The sequence below is a fragment of the Ochotona curzoniae genome, unplaced genomic scaffold (assembly GCF_017591425.1).
Source record: "Ochotona curzoniae isolate NIBS_2020 unplaced genomic scaffold, NIBS_Ocur_1.0 contig_46, whole genome shotgun sequence".
In the NCBI taxonomy this organism is placed as follows: Eukaryota; Metazoa; Chordata; class Mammalia; order Lagomorpha; family Ochotonidae; genus Ochotona; species Ochotona curzoniae.
In genome coordinates, this window is record NW_024466340.1 from 3,892,703 (window position 1) to 3,911,837 (window position 19,135).

Here is a 19,135-nt window from a genome sequence, read left to right on the forward strand (position 1 = left end):
CAAGGACCACCTGCCATATGTCTGCCTATCCCACCTCACCCACCTGGCACGAGCTGTTTCAGCCCAGCTCCATGGCCATTCCTGGAGAGAAGTGTGTGGCGGCCATGGGCCTCATGACACTGGGATACTGGGGCAGCCTCCAGGTACCAGCCTGGGCTGAGCTAATGGTGGCCTGATGGAAGGGAACGTGCTCCCTGGGCTATATCTGGGTGACAGGGAGCTCGTCTGGGCACACCTGCTCCAGAGATGTGCTTCATGGAGGCCTGAGTGTTGAGTAAAGTGACCACAGGGTCCCCAAGCACTTGGGTGAGGAGCCTACTGGGCCTAGCTTCCCAGAATCCAAGGGTACTGGAACCGGGCAGGGCCAGGTTGTACTCACTTGCAGCAGTTGGGATAGAGGATCCCATAGAAGAATTCCATGCCCACAATGGCGAAGGAATAGTAGAAGATGAGCAGGGTGAGGGCCAGGCTGTGGGGAGGACAAAGGGATGGCGTGGTTTAGGGGTGGATGGCCGGGCTGCAGAGGCCTCTCAGATCCCCTGAGCAGACTGCAGGGGCCGCATGCTCCTAGCCGGTGACCAGCTGGAAAGTCCCTGCCGGGGAGGGGTTCTTGGCTCAGGTCGGGTGTGGAAACAGCTCAGCTTGGGACTCTATGACCAGATGCCCCTGGACGAGAGATGGGCCCCTTACCTGCGCAGGTAGACTCACAGGGGGCCCTTACCTGCGGACGCAGACAGAGGCGGTGAGTGAGGTGACAGATCCCTGCCCTCCCTACTGAATGTGCCAGTCGGGTGAGAGGAGAAGAATGGGGGCCAGGCAGTCCTGTGTGCTCAGCATCCCACCTCCCTCCTCCATCAATACCCACTGACCCCGTGATGCTGCTCCTTTCTGGGACTCTTCTGCTCCCCCTGCAGCCACCCAGCTGCCCGTCCCTTTAGGCACAAGCCTTAGGCGGCCTGCACCTACAGCCTGACGGCAGGCAGTACCTGGCCATGCGTGGCAGCAGCTCAAACATGGTGTCCAGCACGTTGCGGTAACGTCTTTTCAGTTTAAATAGCCTGAACGAGGAGAGGGTACAAGTCATGGGCAGATGCAGGCACCCAGCTGAGTCCCTCCTTTGGGACCTGCTGCCGTCCATCTATTATACCAGTCCGCAGGGAAAGAGGAGGCCAAACGGTCATCCATCTGTCCCTCAGAGCCACGAGTCCAGCCCTGGGCTGTGGTGACTCACGCATGTAGCAAGGGACAGTGGCACGCCCAGGACACCAAGACCCTCTGTGGAAGACACAGGGCCAAGCTGGGTCTGCTCTGCCACAGTTTGCAAATGGAGTGAGAGGCTTGGGGGGCCACCAGGGAAAGAAGGACAGGGGCCTGTAAGGACATGGAAGATTCCCAGGAAAGGAAGGTGGCAGTCCAAGAGGGAGGGGCTCTGCCCCAAGCCACCCCTGAGGAGGGATGCCGGGAGCTCCTTCCAGAGGTGCTGCCTGGGACCTCCTCCCCACATCCAGGAGAGAGAAGCCAGGGCACAGCTGGGAGGGCAAACACCGCCAAGCCCTAGGGCAGTGAGGGGTGTGAGCAGGGCAGGTGCACTGGCTCCAGCAGCCCCAGGGGAATGGGCCCCCAGCCCTCAGCAGCCAAGGCTCTCTGCTCTGTGGGCCTTCCTGGCTGCAGCAGGTCCCACTCAGGCAGAGGTCATGAGAATCATGAGTCAGATTTCTCTGCAACAGTGTCAGGCACAGGAGGGGACCCAGACAGCCAGCATGCACTCACTGGGATGGGCCAGTGACACCCGGGAACTCCAGCCACTGAGTTCCCTGGCTCATTCGAGGTCATTCTTGTGGCCAGCCCCAGGATTTTCCCACCAGCCTCTCTCCCTCTCCTGCCCCCTGCCCCAAGCCATCACCTGAGCAGCTGCAGGGGACGCAGGACCACTATGAAGTAGAAGGGCTCCATGTCAAGAGCCCAGGCCAAGAGCCCCAGAAATGCGAAGACTGTGACGGAGAAGTCAAACCTGGTGGGGGAGCGCAGGAAGAGGCCAGCTCAAAGAGGGACACGGGAGCCTCCCCCACGACCACTGCCTGGCCTGACCGTGCACTGTGAGCCTGTCCAGGGGGCCCATCCACCCACCCCCACGACCACTGCCTGGCCTGGCTGTACACTGTGAGCCTGTCCAGGGGGCCTGTCCACCCACCCCACCAGCACAGACAACAGCACGTCAGGAAGTGGGTGCACCAGCAAGCTCCTTCCTGCTCGCCTGGCCAGTGTCAGTCACACACATGGGTGGGGGCCAGCTGCAACACTCCCGGGTTCTGGCCACTAAGGCCCGGGACTCACCCTGTACAGCTCATAAAGACAGAGGCCTCAGCAGCCTTCGAGGGAACTACCCATCTAGCCCAGGAGCTTCAGCCCCAGGAATCAGCCTTCCCAGGCTCCTGGATGTTTCTTATTCGCCCATCTATCTCTCCCTACCTAGGACCTCGTGAGCCCAGACTGATGGCATGCATGAATTAAGTGAACGGGGCTCGAGCCCTCAGCAGGTGGGGCAGGGCCCATGGACCCCTTGGCTGCTCACCAAGCAAGGTACTAGAACTTTCTCTGTGGGGATGTGGTTTTAACAGAGAAGTCAGTATCATGATGCAAGAAGAGTAAATCAGCCCAAGAGACCTCAAGAGGTCATTTCCAGGAGGGCTGGCGAGGGTCTGGCCCTGGGGAGTCCCTAGGCTATGGGCAGAGCTGCTGCAGCGAGGCCTGTGCCCAGAGCTCTGGCCTGCACCTGCAGCCGGGGCCCCGGCTATGGGGGATGCACTGGTCCCTGCAGTTGTGGCCATGGGTGAGAAGCAGGTGGTACACTTACAGGTTCCAGCCAGATGACAGGTACTCCACAGGGCCCAGGCCGGCCACCTTCAGGAATAGCTCTACCCCGTAGACTGCGGACAGCAAGTGGCAGGGTTACTCTCAGAGGCTCTTCTGCAGTCTCCTGCTTTTCCCAGGTGTCTCCCCACTGGCCTCCTGGCTCTCCCCTCCCCACCCCAACAGCACTCAGGCCACACCTACATCCACAGTGAGCGCCAAGTGCAATGGCAGGGCCAGCCCACGGGGTGGCCATCAGAATGGTCAAGACATAGCTTGGGACCTGCGTCCCATATGAGAGCACCTGATTGGAGTCCCGGTTCTGCCTTCGAGAACTAGCTTCCCACCAATGCATGCCCTGGGAGTGGGCGGCAGGTGGTGGCCAGCTGCTGGGCTTCCTATTCGCCTTAAGTAGAGAACCAGACTGAAATCCCAAGTCCTGGATTTCAGCTGTTAAGGGCATTGATGGAGAGAGCCAGCAAGTGCAAGATCTGTCTCCATCTCTCAAATAAATGAACCACCAAAGGAGTTAAGCCACAGGGGTGATGCCCTGCAGGTGACACACCCAATATCTGGACTTGAACGGAAGGAAGCCAGGAGAGCTTGACCCAGAGGACAAAATGGAATCTGGACAAACCATGGAATACAGAAGCAAAATTCTCCTGGCCAGCACTGAAGGCAAGGCAGCCAACAAACGCACGCCTGCAACTTACTGGTCAGAAAGACGAGGTAACTCCAGGGCACGTGCTTGGAGAAGAAGTTCCCACCTGTGAGGGAGAAACAGGAGTCCAGATGTCAGCCAGGTGTGTGGCCAGTCCTGGCCACCCCACAGTCCCCCCTGGGGCACACCTTTCAGCATGAACGTCTCCACCAGGATCCAGACTCCGTTCACTGCCACCACCAGGTCTGAAAGAGACACAGGAGGCCCAGGCGGACTTGTAGCCCTGCAGGTCATGGCTGCGGCTCCTTTCTGGGCAGCACTGAGGGTATAGACAGCGGGACCCCCTGGGGATCCTCTTGCAGGGGCCGGACCTGCCAGCGGTTCCCCTTAGCCCACAGTTGTGAATGCCGAAATGTACCCTCTCTGTGGGCACACTGGCTAGGGAGCTTCGGCGGCGGCTGGCACTGTGACACAGTGGCTTTAGCCACCTTTCTTGCTGCCGGCATCTCATTATCGGAACCTGATTCAGTTCTCCGCTATGACTGTTCCTTGGAAGGTAGCAGATGTGGCTGTAGGGCTTGGGTGCCTGTCACCTTTGGGGGAGAAGAGGTGTGGGCCCTAACTTCAACCTGGACTCGAGGCCATTTGGGGAATGAACCAGCAGATGGAAGATCTCTCTCTCTCCAGTCATTTTGCCTTCCTCCACGCCCCCCTCCTTTTTTTTAAGCTTCTATTTTATTTTTACTTGAAAGGCAGATGAATTGGAGAAAGTTAAACGTGTCCTGGCTGTTGCCAGTCCTCCATGGAACACCCCCCTTCAAGGTGACCTGAAAACAAAGTCACCGGGAGTGAATGTCTCCAGCGAGATGGCCTCCGGTGCTGCGTTGTGGAGATGGTTATTCTGACACAGTGGGACAGAGCGAGTGAGCGATGGTGTCAGTGCTGCTGTGAGCCTGGGTTTGGGCATTCAACTGGCCCTGGATTAAACCACTGCCTGTGATACCAAAATCCCATACAAGCACCACTTCGAGTCCTGCCTGTTCTACTTTCGATTCAGTTCTCTCCTAATGTACTTAGCAAGGCAGTAGAAGATGGTCCAGCTGCTTGGGTCCCTGCCACCCACAAGGCAGACATGAACAGCATTCTAGGCTTCTGGCTTCTGCTAGCCCTGGCGGTCGCTTGGGGAGCGGCACAGTGGACGCAAGGTCATTGCAAGTGTGTAACTGCCCTTGGCAGAAAAACGATTCTTAATCCCAGATGGACAGGTAAGACAGGCCCAGAGATGAGTGTGACAGGCCCTGCACTGCACCTTATCTTCCACTCTGTACTTGCACACTCGCTTGGGATTGTCCACGATAGTTAAGTCTAACTGTGTCGTGCAGGGTGACTCTCTCATCTCCTCCTGCGAGGACCGCAAGGTCTCGGGAGAGAAAAGGGAGCCTGGGGCCGGAGTGTCCGCACTTACACATGAAATACTGGAAGGCCTTGGACTTCACAAGGATATTAATTCCTGGGAGAAGAGAAGGAGTGTTAGTGTGGACACCTCGTAGGCATGCACATCTCTCCCACACACGTACCAGGGGTGCCAGGGCAGCGGTGGCACCCAGGCGTCTGCTCAGACACTGCCTTCCATTCACGGAGGGCGGCTGCTCTGGGCTCAGCCAGCACAGCCCAGAGACCAGACAGCAGAGCCGGGCTGCGCTGGCCACAGCTAGAATGGAAACTGCTGCTCGCTGAGGCCCAGCATAAATAGGCACCCACACAAGAAACTACCATCCCTGTGGAATGAAAAACTCTATGACGGGGTCAGTGCTGTGGTGATATGAGTAAAGCCAGCATCTCATATGGGCACTGGTTCAAGTCCCGGCTGCTCCACTTCTGATCCAGCTCCCAGCTAATGGCCTGGGAAAAGCAGCAGAGGATGGCCCACAGGACTGGCTCCCTGCCACCTACGTGGGAGACTATGAAGGAGCTCTCTCGGCTCCCAGCTTTGGACCAGCCCAGCTCTGGCTGTTACAGTCATTTGAGGAGTGTACCAGCAGACAGAAGAGCTCGCTCCACATTCTCTTGTGCACAGGTGCCTGCACACACATCATCCACTGGCCCTTCAGACATACCCTCAAACATTCATCCCTGGTCTGTCCCCGGCATGGGCCCGGTTTACCTTTGAAGATAAGGAATGCTGTGCGGGGCAGCTCATCAAACCAGTGTTCTCGGTTGCTCTTGGCCTGGCAGGGCGACAGGACCACAGGGAGAGGGGGTCAGGGCAGGCAGCCAGCAGCAGCCTGGAGTCAGGATGGTGGTCTTCCTTCCCTGCTCAGCCTGCGCTTGAAACACCATCAACCCTCAGATGGACAAGACAACACGGGCAGCCAGCACTTGCCGTGCCCTGTTGTCTTGGAGTGGGCCAAGTCTCACCCACCTGTGGTCAACGGTGACGAAGGCAACTAATGGGTACTTGGTGGGTGCTTGGCAAATGGCAGGGCAGAGGTGGGGGCATGCTGAGCTAGGAGCGGGCAGGGGCCCTCTCACCCTTTCTGGTCTCACACGCACTCACCTTCCACTTCAAGGCAGCAACCTCGTAGATATCGTAAAAGTCCTTAAGGCTGTCACAGGCAAACCAAAGGGCAAGAGGACTCAGCACTCGGGCCCACGAGCTTCCCTACCCTCCCTCTCCTGCCTCTGGGTCCCTCTCCAGGGGCAGGGGTGGAGGAGGCCTTTGTCCCACCACCTGGGAACACACCATCCGTTCCTCTGTGCTGATACAGATGCTCCCACACCCTGTGCGCCTGTTCACAGATGGCCACTCCACCCCGTGGGAACTCTGGGGCCAGGATGGAGCTGACCCATACTCCCCTCTCCAGTGGAGTTTTTCTCTTTAGCAGCTTAGGAGCTCCGTACTCTCCACAGGTGTGTGTGTGTGTCCCTCTGCCTGCCAATCTGGCTCACAGGGGACTCCCCCACCCCACCTAGGGCACAAGGGGCAGCTGCAGCATACAGGTCCTGCTGCATGAGGACCACAGAGCCAATGACCCCTGTCTATCCAGCCAACCCCTTCAAGGACCCTTACACGCCCCCAGCTCGCCTGCTGCTTGGTCGGCTCCTCCACCACACCCACACCCCAGCACTCACTTGCCTGTGCCTGGGTCAGCTCCCATGCACTCACCTGAGCAGAGGCGTGTTGCTCTGGTTGAGGGCCTTGAAGGTCAGGTAGCGCTCCCTGGCACTCATGCGGGGCTTGTAGAAGCGCATCAGGCCTTCGAACTGCCTGTAGGAGATGCCCACGGGCCTCTGCAGGGAGGGGAGGTGTCCACATGCCAGCCAGGGACACCCAGTACAGGGAGGGCTCCCAGGGCACCAAGGCCCACCCCCTGCCCATCCTACCCGCTGGCTGACGAGCAGGCGGTAGGCATGCTGGATGGCGGTGCGCTTGTGCAGTAGCAGAGACTTGAACTTGCGTTTCTCAATGTCATTGAAGGTGTCAAAGACCACGGCCAGGAGCTGTGAGGGGAGGGCACCGAGGCCTGGTTCCCTTGCTCACAGGGGTCAGGCTTGCGGCGGGGGCACCTCTGCCTGCCTCCCCCACTCCCCAGCCCTGGACCTCGGATACAGGAGGCTGGCCTCCCAGTCTCCAAAGGGGAAGGCCATTGTCAACGCTCACACACTTCTCTCTGCAGAGACCTGAAGGCACTGCTGCTGCCACATCACTTGTCCTTGGCCAGATGGGGACAAGTCAGGGACAAGTCTGGGTTCCCAGCCCAACTCAGCCCAGGCCAGTGTGTAGACTGCCCCCTGTGCCCACTGTCCTGGCAACCCTGGGGCAGTAAGGAGCAGGCCTCTGTGCAGTACTTCCCACGCCTACCCCTTACCACCTCTCTTTGGGACTCATAGCTTCGTGTGACCTCAGAAATAAGAGGAGTGAAGAGGCCTGCAGTCAGGAATGGGTCAGCATCAGTCGTATTTCAAAGATGCTAGAGAGAGTAGGGGTGTGGTGAAGCAGTTTAAGCCTCTGCCTGTAATGTCGGCATTCCATGAGGGAGCCAGTTTGAGTCCCGGTAGCTTCATTTCTGGTCTGGCTCCTCACAAATGCACACGAGAAAGCAACAGACATGGCCCCTTGAGCCCTTGCATCCCTGTGGGAGACTGGGAGTAGCTCCTGGCTTCAGCCTGGACATTTTCAGCTGTGGAGGCCACATGGGGAGTTAACCAGTGAATGAGAGTCTTTCTAACTTTACCTTCCAAATAAATAATAAGCAAAAAAAAAAAAAAATTTTTTTTAATGCTATTTAGGGTGGGAGTAGGTATTTAGCCAAAGAGTTAAAACTTTGGTTAAGAATTCATGTCCGGGGGCATGCGCCGAGGGGCATCAGGTTAACCCACTGTCTGCAAGGTTAGCATCCTATATGGGTGCTGGTTAGAGTTCCTGGTTGCTCTCTTTCTGATTACGCTCCCTGCTAATGCACCTGGGGAAGCAGCAGCAGATGGTCCAACTCCTTGGACCCTACACCCCCATGAGAGACCTGGGAGAGGCTCCTAGCTATGGTGGCCAATGGGAGAGCGAACCAGCAGATGGAAGATCTGTAGGACTCTCCCTCTGAAATTCTGACATTCACGCCCATATCCCAGGCGAGGGTTCCTGACTTCAGTCCCCAGCTCTGGCTCCTGATCCAGCATCCTGCGAATGCGCACCCTGGCAGGCAGCTGTGATGGCTCGAGTGCTTGGGGTGCCACGCCGGCAGGGAGACCTGGATGAAACTCCTAACTACTGCCTTCAACCCTAGCCTTGTCTCAGCTGTTGCGGCCATTTAGGGAGAGAATCAAGGAATGAGCGATTTGTTTTTTAAATAAATTTTAAAAATAAATGTTTTGAGGGAAATTCTGTTGTCCTCTCTACCCCCCTTGAAACTGGTTTTTCATTTTTCCCCCCATAGGTCAAAGGTGAACAAAGATTTTCTGTAAAGAGTCAGAAAGTCATTCTGAGGCTTTGAAGGCCACCAACCTTAGCCAGTCAGTATGCAAAGAAGCGGGCGTGGCCCTGTGCCAATAAAACTTTATTTACAGAAACACACTGAGGGGCCAGATGTGGCTAAGGGGTCATAGTCTGCTGGGCCCTGCCCTGGATTTTCACAGCTCTAAATATATCACAAATTAAAACAACAAGGTATGCAATACAGTTCTTTGGCAGTTTGAAAAAAAAAAAAAACCTTAAAGGAATGCAGTTTGGTGTTTTAACAATGGCATGTTGCTAGGATCCGTTGCCCGTCTACCCAGAGGAAAGGGTTTCCTGGGTCTCATGACGCACCTGGCTATGGTGACAGTGTGAGGCTGTTCTTCAGATACAAGAGTAAAACAGGAGTGGCCCAGAAGCCTCTGCTGACCCCAACACCAGGATGGGCTCTAGACCCACCAGCCTCCCCCAGGAACGCAGCCATCACGGTCACCGCTCCCCGCAGCACCCCACTCCGGACTGTGAGCCTGCACTCCTGGCCCCAGAGTCCCACCCAGGGAGGTCGTCGGCTGACGTCACTCCCCTGGTGCAGGCCGTGGTGGCGGAGCCCGAGGCTCAGTGACTCACCAAGTTCATGATGAAGTACAGCTCGATGGAGAGGTACACGATGAAGAAGACGCAGGACCAGGGGTTCCGGGAGTACGACGGCATCATCACATCTGGGAAGCTGATGCAGAAGGCAGGGTCCCCCACAGCCCTTCTGCCCTCCCGGGCCCCACCCGCCCCCAGCCTACAGTGCCCGCAGCACAGCTCTTGGGCCCGCTGCTATCCCAGCGGCAGCCCGAGTTCCCGCAGCAGGGCGGGAGGGCAGAGCTGTACTCACTTGGCTGTGGTCAGGAGGACAAACAAGCTGACAATGCTGTTCTCCAGTGTGCTGAAGTACTGCAAGGGGAAGGGGCAGACGGACATGTGAGAGCTCACACCTGCCAGCCATAGGTCTCCAGAGCTGTTCTCCTCCTCCAGGGAGTCCCTAAGGCCTGACACAGCAAGAAAGGGCTACTGACCCAGATCCAGGACAGAAAAGACACAGGGAGAAAGTGGCTAGAGTCGGAGTGACAGGCCACTCCCAGGTGGCAAACACAAGCCACAATGGGAAGCCACACAGAGCGGGGTCCCCTGGCCACCCACTGGAGGGACAAGGTCAAAGGAGGGACAGACACAGGTGTTGGTCACTTACGGGGTCCGAAGGATTTGGGGAAAACAGGTAGAAACCTAAAAGGTGGTGGAGAAACAGAAATGTTAGGACAGGGGCCTTGGCCAGGTGTCCACGGAGAGTGGCAGCCCGGGACAGCACAAGGCAGGGGTGGGGCCTGCGGCATCCTAGGGCTGCAGGGGGTCGGGGTAGGGCAGGGTCGTGGAGGATACGCTGCTTTGGCCCTGTAGAAGACCGGGCCCTGCATTTTGGGATGAAGTCTAAATTGAAAATCCCGGGCCCCCCAATTATTTAGACCAAATGAGCCGTGTCTGTGGCTGGCTGGGGATTGCACATCATGGGGTGCAATGGAAAAGCATGAAGACACACAGGAAGAGAGAAGCTGGTGGGGGAGCAGCGGGGATAGAGGAAGGAGGAGGCAAAGGGGGCTTCCATTTTCTTTCTAATATTTCGCCTTCTAGAGTGGACAGTGTGGGTCCATGGGGGGGGCGTCTGGACTTTTACAACTGCGATCCTTGCGATGTCTCTGTCCCCACCACCCCAAGCCCAGTCCCTGGGGTGACATCCTCACCCACCACGAGATGCTGTTAGGACACAGGCCATGAAGGGAGTCAGTGTCCCTGGAGGGCTGCTTGGTCCCTCCATGCCATGAGAAGGTGCTGCCTGTGGACCAGGACACAGCGCCTCCTGGACACCAGTACGTCCAGCACTTGATTCTGGATTTGGCAGTGTTCCGAACGTCAACAAAGAACCACCTGCCACTGCTAGGATGCCCTCCGGGGGAAGAAGGGTGGAATTGGCCAGAAGCAGCCAAGGCAGCGGGCAGGACTGTCCCTGGTTCCCAACTTGCTCCAGGAGCTCTCACCGAGGATGGCGAAGATGATCATGAAGAAGAGCAGCAGGAGGAGTATGTCCATGAAGGGCGGCAGGGACTGGAAGATCTGCCGCAGGTTGCTAGGGAAGACAGGCAGGTGTGGCAGCGCCAGCCTGGGCTGGGCAGGGCTACCTGGGAGCTCTGCTATGTAGCAGTGCTGGTTTGGAGTTGAGGGGGCGGGCGGGTTGGCGTCTCTGATGGAGAACATCAAATCCCACCACATACTGGTGTGATGGCAAGTGTAGCCTTTCACCCCTGTGGTTTGAGACCCCCTCTGGCCCTCAGTGGGCAATGGGAAGAGTGGGACACTTGGAATACATGCTGGGGCAACCAGGATGGGCATGGCCACCTCTGCCTGGAGACAGGGCCTTGCAGGAGGAGGGTGTGGCAGAAGTCCAAGGGCAGCCTCAGGTGCCCCCAGTGGGAAGTGGGATGCAAGAAGACATGTCAGAGTCATCCAGTTCCACCCATGGCAACTGTATGGAATTAAGAATGAACTGTTTTCCTCCCACCAACAGGACGCTGGCCAAGGAATCTCCCAGCTGGAGCTTCCAACAGTACACTTAAGTCTAGGCTTGAGCTGGTTAGGGGTTCCCAGAGAGCCTGCTTGAGTCCCAGATAGTGGGATGCTGAGTCCCAGATGCTATCTGGCTCTGTGGCCACTCAGAAAGAGAGAAGCTAGCAGCAGGCTAGAGAGGGACTTGACAGAACTCCCTGTTACCCACGCCCCCCACCCCATGGGGACCCCATGCCTTCCTTACCGCCGGACGCCACCGCAGTACCGACAGTCCACCAGGAAGATGCAGCGGAGAGCCCGGGTCACCCGCACGTGGGACGTCTGCCGTACCAGCACCACGATGGCCTCGGCGAACTGCACCAGCAGCACAGAGGTCTGGGGGCGCCAGGCATGGTGCACCGTCAACTCTCCCGGCCCCTCTCCCCACTTGTACATGCTACCCCATAAGAGGGGCTACAGCCCACCTTGTTCTGTGCTGCCCTGGGGATATTCTCCTAGACAAAGTGTGCATACACTTCACCTTGACCATGGTCCGTTTGTGCCGAATGAAGGTGTGCAGGCCCAGCCACCTCAACTTCATGCAGAGTTCAAACACCACTACCATCAGGGCGAACAGCTCCAACGTGGCGTGGACCTGGGAGCAAGGCACACAGCCGTGTCACTGTCCAATGGGTCCATGGCCGCTCCCTCCAGCCCACTCCCCTGCAGGGTATAGACCCCCTCCCAACACCCAACACAGCTGTGAGAACTCGGCCTTGCAGCTTTGCCTGGGTGACTAACAGCAAGTCAGTGTACACATTACAGGTATGCGTGAGAGTGCCACAGTGACAAATTACAGCAGGCAGGAGTTTGAGAGAGAACAAAATGGGATACTTTTATGTCCAGCCTGGTTCTGGGAAGAACTCCACATAATTCATAACAGATCCTGAAAAGGCATGGAGGAAGTATAGGCCAGGGACTGAGACAAGGGAAAACAGTAAAATGTAACTGTATGTCCAGGAGTTTGAGGGACAAGGACTGGCAGACAGGCAGCACCCCCAAACCTCCTGGGGACCAAAGCACAGAAGACTTGGAGGATGCTGAGTTTGCCTCTTCCGCTTGGGCTGCCATAGCCTCTCCAAGACCTGACACCTGCGGCCCCCGGAGGGAGAGTCACTCCCTGGAGCTCTGGCCCTCCTGGAACCCACATCCCAGCAGGGAGCCGGGATATGAAGTGGGAAATCTCTCCAGGGCCCGGGCTTTCCGGGGACCTGAGTGAGGGACAGCAGCTGGCAGGGAAAAGGGATCCCAGAAGAAGGAAAAGGGAAAGTAGCGCCATCTTGAATGGCCATGCAGGAGCAGGTGAGAAAATGGAGAGCAGGGCCTCACCATGGGGGCTTCAGGGTCTCCCTAACCAGGCAGGCAAACACTTCCTTCATTGCTTCCATGCCTGAGAAAGGGACAGGGACAAGGAGGCCTCCGCACACTGACAGCCGGCCCCAGGCTGAGACATTCTCCCCCACTGATGACCATGCCCACCTTTTGCCTGGGTACCCTGCCACGGGAGGCCATTGGCTCACCACCCCTCCCTGGAAAGCACCAGCTGTGGCGTAGGGATGGGCAACATTCATTGCCTCTGGGCCACCCAGGCACCACCATGGAAAGGCCTGGAAGTTCCCCGGAGTCTGTTGGCAGGGCCTGCCCTTCCAGAATGTTCCTTTCCAGGTTCCTGACCCAGAGAATGGCAGCTCCCGGGCGGCCAGCACTCACGTAGATGCCGAGCCGGAGCGCGGGCACGGCTGGCGCCTCGCACAGGGACAGCAGCAGCAGCAGCAGGGCCGTGGACAGCTCCATCAGGTAAAAGAGGTGGTTGTGTGCAAAGAGGTAGGCTGCCAGCGCTTTGGCATCCTTGGGGTGGGTGAAGAACTTGTCATTGTTCTCGCCTTCCTGGAAGAGACAGGGGACAGTGAGGGCGCACAGGCCTGCGGGAGACCCAGCAGGCACTGAGGGCATGCGAGAGGAAGAAGGCGCAAGGCAGGTCAGGGATGAAAAACATCGGCCATTAGGCCCAGCACAGTAGCCTAGTGGCTAAACTCTTCACTTTGCATGCACCAGGATCCCATATGGGTGCCAGTTCATGTCCCGGCTGCTCCACTTCCCGTCCAGCTCCCTGCCTGTGGCTTGGTAAAGCAGTAGAGCACGGCCCAAAGCCTTGGGACCCTGCACCTGCATGGGCAACCCAGAGGAGGCTCCTTCCTCCTGGTTTCGGATCAGCTCAGCTCCAGCCACTGGGGCCGCTTGGGGAGTGAACCAGCAGATGGTAAATCTTTCTCTCTGTCTCTCCTTCTCTCTGTAAATCTGACTTTCCAATAAAAATAAATGAAATCTTTAAAAAAAAAAAAAAAGACATTGGCCATGTCTAACCACACTTGCTGATGCCAGGACTCACTGCCTCTTAAAACCACGCAGAAAAATAAAACTAAACTAAAATAAAACACGTGCGCCGTGCGGAAATGTATGGCACAACAGTTAAAATGTGTTGGGCCCAGTGCGGTAGCCTAGTGGCTAAAGTCCTTGCCTTGCATGCACCGGGGCACTGGTTCCAATCGCAATGCCCTGCTTCCCATTTATCTCCCTGCTTGTGGCCTGGGAAAGCAGTTGAAGACAACCCAAAGCTTTGGGATGCTGCACCCACATGGGGGACCCAGAAGAGGCTCCTGGCTCCTAGCTTTGGATCAGCCCAGCTTTGGCAGTTATGGCCACTTGGAGAGTGAATCATCGAACGGAAGATCTTCCTCTCTGGCTCTCTTCCTTTCTGTATATCTGATTTTCCAATAAAATAATAATAATAATAAAATAAAACTTTCAAATGCCGTGTGTCCCACATCAGCATGCTAGGACGGCCCCAGCTCCAGATTCCAGCTAATGTTGACCCTGGGAAGGCAGCAGGCGATGGTTCAAGTACATGGAGAGCGGGTTGGAGCTCCACGCTCCTGGCTTCAGCCCAGCCCATGCACGGATGGGAGATCTCTCTCTCGGCCATGGAGGGGTTCCTGGGGACAAGGCCGTACTGAACACACAGCACAGATCTCTCCTAACACACCGACTTCACTACCAGCGAATGGGCTTCCTGAAGAGCTACTGCACCGTCTGCCACTCTGGGTACGGCAAGCTACACTTTCACCAGCTGCCTTAGGTTTCCATTGTCTCCACAGCCCGGCTACCATTTACCTGTGGTCTTTTTAATGATTTATTCACTTATTGAACTTTGAACCACTTTTTCTTACTTATTTGTAAGGCAAGAGAAAGAGAGACTTTCTACCAGCCAGGGCTGGGCCAGGCTGAAGCCAGGAGCTTGGAACTCCATCCAGGTCTCCCGTGTGGGTGACAGGGGCCCGGGGACGTGGGCCATCATGTGTGCCTCCCAGGGCTGATGCTGGCAGGAAGCTGGATCAGAAACCAGACACTTTGAGATGGGATTACAGGCACCCCAAGGAGCATCTTCACGGCAGCACCCCAATCCTCTCCCCTTCCCAATCCTCTCTCCTCCTCTGTCTCTGATGGGTTGAGGTGACAGCTCACGCCCAGTCAGCCCTGCAGAGTGTATCCTGCGACTTCTCTCTCATTTCCTACCCGCTGCATAAAGACAGGCTCTGCCCTTGGCTCTCGCAGCCTGACCGTAATAAACGCAGCAGCTGACCCTGACTGTCACCCAGGCCGGGCCTTCACCTGAGCCCTGACATCTATTTATGCTTAACAACTTCCCCGTCAGGCAGGGCCTTGTATTGTCTACCCAATAAACAGTGGAGAGAGTCAACCACTGGGAGGTGCGGGTGCAGTCTGCGTCAGGGCCGGGCAGCCAGGCTCCCTGCCCCACCCTCAGAAACAGGCTCAGTCTCCTGCCCATTCTATAGAGAACGACCAACATGAGGTCTGTGCTATGGCATAAAGGGTAAAGCCTTTGCCTGAAGTGCCGGCATCCCATATGGGCACCAGTTAAAGGCCCAGCTGTTCTGCTTTCCATTCAGCCCCCTGCTAATGCGCCTGGGAGAGTAGCAGAGGCTCTTGCATCCATGTGGGAGACTTGGAAGAAGCTCCTGGCACCTGACCAGCACAGCTCTGGCTGTTGCAGCCATTTGGGAAAATGAACTAGCAAATGGAACATTTCTAACTTTCCAAAACATTAATAAACCTTAACAAAAAGAGAGGGAGAGAGAAATGACCGACACTGGCCCACCCCAGGAAAGCCTCCCTGTGGATCAGCAGATGGCACCCAGGGAGAGGCCAGCCAGGTCTCTGATGCTCCGTGGAATGCGTGGGCATGAAGAGCAGCAAGAACTCACCCCCCTACCAGCTTGGCCCCTCATCTCCTGGCAATGAGCACTGGTTACCAGCAGGGCCTTGCCCTTGTGTCTGGGGACATTCTTGGTTGTCATGACAGGGGGACATGGGGTACCCTGGCACCTTGGAGGTACATTCCGATGACACCATCCAGTGTCAACAGCACCATGCTGAAGAAGACCCAAAGAAAGAGAGTGCTCCCAGCCACCCCTGTTCCTGGTTGGGGAGAATGGCCGAGCCCATGGACAGCCTGCAAGCCCTTCCTGCAGCTGCTGGGGACACAGTCAGGTGTGGCTGAGGCAGGCGGGGGAGCTCCTGGCCATTCCCCTGCAGCTGGTCCACTGCTCTGGCCTCATTGACAAGAAGCACACAGGAACCGCAGGCTGACAGGACAGCGTGGTTTGGGGTGGGCATTTGGGCACTGGGCATGGTGGTTAAGCCGCAGCTTGGAATGCCCGGAGTCCAGGTCAACATGCCTGGAGTAGAGTCCTGGCACCCCGCACCTCTGACGCTGGAGGCGGCAGGAGATGGCTGCAGTATTTGGGTCCCTGCTACCCACACGGGAGACCTGCATTGAGCTCTAGGTTCCCGGCTTTGGCTCAACCCAGCCGCAGCTTCTGTGGGCATTTGGGGAGCGAACCAGCAGATGGGATCTCTCTGTCCCTCTGTTCCTTCTTGCTTCCAAGTGAAATGAAAATAAAGAGTTTCCAATGTGGATTCCTTCTGCCCCAGAATTCCATTTCTCGGCTCCTTTCCAGTAAAATGCTCCTACATATTACGGAGAGCAGGAGAAGACCTGGTCACTGACTGTCCCCGCAGTACAACTCACACAGGAGAAAGTGGCCACCACGAGAGTTAGACTGTGATTTATAGCCATTCAAATGATGGTGAAAACAAACCTACACTCATCTCACAAAAACTAGCAGACTGTACAACCGCAGGGACCACAGGACTAAAATTGTTCGAGGGCGGCACTCAGGCACCCTATATGGGTGCTTTACTTCCTGCTAACCCAGCTCCCTGTGAATGCAGCTGGGAGAGCAGCAGAACACGGCCCAGATCTCTGGGCCCCTGCACCCATGTAGGAGGCCTGGATGGAGTTTCAAGATCCTGGCTTTGACCTGGCCCAGCTCCAGGCATTACAGCCACTTGGGAAGTAAACTGGTGGAAAGAAGGTCTGTTTCTGTCTGTCCCTCTCTCTCTGTAACTCTGATTCTCAAGTAAGTAATAGATCTTTTAAAATAAGTAAAAATTATTTTAGAAAAGTATTAGGGGCTAACATGGTGGCAGGCTAATCCTCCCCTTGTGTATGGGTGTCGATTCTAATCCCGACTGTCCCACTTCTAATCCAGCTCTCTGCATACAGCCTGGGAAGGCAGCAGAGGATGGTCCGAGGTCTCGGGCCCCTTGTACCCACGTGGGAAGCTGGGAGGAAGCTCCCGTTCCCAGCATTCCCAGCTCAGGATCAGCTCAGCTCTGGCTGTTGCAGCCATTTGGGAAGTGAATATTTAAAAATTTGGCTTTCAAATAAATCTTTAAAAAAAAACTGAGTAAAAAACAAATGTAGTCTTACAATTTTTTTTTTAACCTGAAAGGAAAAGTATTAACAGTGACAGTCTTGGGTGAATAATTTTTTTCATTTCCTCTCTGCACCTAAATGTGCTGTAATGAATAAGTATATCTTTTAGAGAAAAATATTTTCAACAACCCCAAAAAGCATGCAATAGTAGAGAAAGCCAGATGTGCACCTTCGCACATGCGCACAAACTCCCAGCACAGAACCAAGTCTCAGAAGCAGTCAGAGGTCAAGCTGCAGCTTAACACCCTCCCTGTGTGGCATGGTCAGGGTCGGCGTCAGGGCACAAGCCAACACTGAAGGTCTGGGCACCTGGATGCCTCCTGGCCCTCAGCAGCAGGTGTCGCAAACAGGTGCCAAACAGGAGGCACTCACCTGGAGGTAGATTGCTGCCTCTTGATAATTCATCTCCCAGTTGTGTCCGATGGGACTGGAGAGGGCCATCTCACTCGCAGAGTTCAGGCTGGGGACCTGGGCGTCATGGACAGCATAGCTGCCCCCATCTGTGTTGCCAGAGGAGACAGAGAGTCACTCACTGCTGGGTTAAAGAGGACAGCTGTACCACAAAGGAGAAACACCACTGGCAGGGGCTCTGTCACACTCACACGCAAGCCAACACTCAGCACAGCAAGAGCTAGAATGGCTGGTTGGGGAAAAAAAAAATTTCTGCTCTTATTAAGAAAAGAAAGAATTGTCAAAGAACATACACAGTGAGCTTTTATGCAATGGGGAGGAAACAAGAAAACATAAATGTATCTACTTATTTTCACAAAAAGATACACAAGGAGGCAAAAAGAGGACTTCAACACAATGGGTTTTCCACAAGGGGCGTGGGGGGCAGCGTAGTGATGTCACCCCAACTGGGAGCCCTTTCTGTACACTGCTGCCTTGTGCTATTTACCCACAAACTGAAAACGACACTTGCAGAATCCCCACTCCTGCCTCCGGGGCAGGTGACCCAGCTCAGCCACCAAAGACCTCGCCCAGCCTCCCTGAGGCACAGGGATTGGTGCAGGCTGCTGGGGACTGCACTTGGAACTGACCCTGGACCTGCAGCAAGGAGCGGCTGTCTGCCCCCACACCCCGTGGCCCCTGCTGTGACACGGGGGACAGACTCCCCAAGAAGACGGCCACAGAACAAGACACTAAGAGACAGCACTGGCTGAACCCCTGGGGATCCCCCACCACCAAACCGTGGGCTGATAAGAACACTGGAGTTCATGGGAGCTGCATTTGTCTGAACAAAGCTGGGCTCTGCTGACACACACGGAAAAGGAGGGCAGCAAGAAAGGAGGTTCCACTTGGCCACTTATTGGGAAGAGGTGAATCATGGGAGAATATCTGGTGTCCCCTCCAAGCCCCAAGCAATGTTCTTGTAGGAAGAATCAAGTGTATGGACATACTGATGTTTGCACAGTCGGCAGGAAGCACAGGGGCACAGGGCAGGAAACGGGCGGAGCCAGCAGTGCTGCTGGCTGGCACAATGTCTTTCTAATGCAAAAGTGCACAGTAACTTTGAAATTCGTCTGTCGCGGACCTGCCAATGTGCCACAAGGGTTTCAGCCAGTGGCCAGCATCCCGTTTCAGAAGCTGGTTTGATTCTTGGCTGTCTCACTTCTAATCTAGCTCCCTGCTGCTAATGTTCCTGGGAAGGCAACGGGTCTCCAACGGGGAGACCAGGATGGAGTTCTAGACTCCTGGCTTCAGTGTGGTCTAGCCTCAGACTTTGAAATCTTTAGAGGAGTGAACCAACAGATGGAAGATTCTCTAACTCAGCATTTCAAATAAATAAAACAAACCTTTAAAACAGAAAGGTATCGTCTGTGTTGCATCAGAGGCCAGCAGCTCCTTCTGCTACATGGGTGCATAATATTCCACTGGGATAGTGGACCACAGAGCATCCACTCTGTTGATGCAACTCAACACTGCTTCTAGTTTTCGCCTCTTTCAAATGAAGCTGCCAGGAACACTCAAGCACACAGGCCTCTGTGCGACTGTTTGCTCTCATTCTTGGGGTAGATCCACGGAGGTGAAATGGCTTGATCACAATTTCAACTTTTTAGGAAACCATCCAACTGTTTTCCAAAATCAATGGAGCCATTTTTACCATTCCACTAGCAGCCTTTCTACTTCTCGGTGTTCTGTAAGGCAGGGGTGGTGGTGTCATATCACACTT

General features: G+C 55.8%; 1 protein-coding gene across 2 annotated transcripts in view; it reads right to left on the reverse strand.

The window, feature by feature from the left end:
- TPCN1 (two pore segment channel 1) overlaps positions 1-19,135 on the reverse strand; it is a 51,419-nt gene that overhangs the window by 6,417 nt on the left and 25,867 nt on the right. For both annotated transcript variants that reach the window (XM_040986945.1, XM_040986944.1), the window contains exons 3-21: positions 17,335-17,462; positions 12,813-12,989; positions 11,584-11,697; positions 11,308-11,438; positions 10,538-10,626; positions 9,697-9,731; positions 9,343-9,401; positions 9,087-9,186; positions 6,896-7,012; positions 6,678-6,802; positions 6,069-6,117; positions 5,676-5,739; positions 4,977-5,021; positions 3,700-3,756; positions 3,564-3,617; positions 2,855-2,927; positions 1,904-2,011; positions 987-1,058; positions 380-469 (exon numbers count right to left, since the gene is read on the reverse strand). In XM_040986945.1, the coding sequence (XP_040842879.1) occupies positions 380-469; positions 987-1,058; positions 1,904-2,011; positions 2,855-2,927; positions 3,564-3,617; positions 3,700-3,756; positions 4,977-5,021; positions 5,676-5,739; positions 6,069-6,117; positions 6,678-6,802; positions 6,896-7,012; positions 9,087-9,186; positions 9,343-9,401; positions 9,697-9,731; positions 10,538-10,626; positions 11,308-11,438; positions 11,584-11,697; positions 12,813-12,989; positions 17,335-17,462 (1,687 nt within the window). The remainder of the gene's footprint in view (positions 1-379; positions 470-986; positions 1,059-1,903; positions 2,012-2,854; positions 2,928-3,563; positions 3,618-3,699; positions 3,757-4,976; positions 5,022-5,675; positions 5,740-6,068; positions 6,118-6,677; positions 6,803-6,895; positions 7,013-9,086; positions 9,187-9,342; positions 9,402-9,696; positions 9,732-10,537; positions 10,627-11,307; positions 11,439-11,583; positions 11,698-12,812; positions 12,990-17,334; positions 17,463-19,135) is intronic.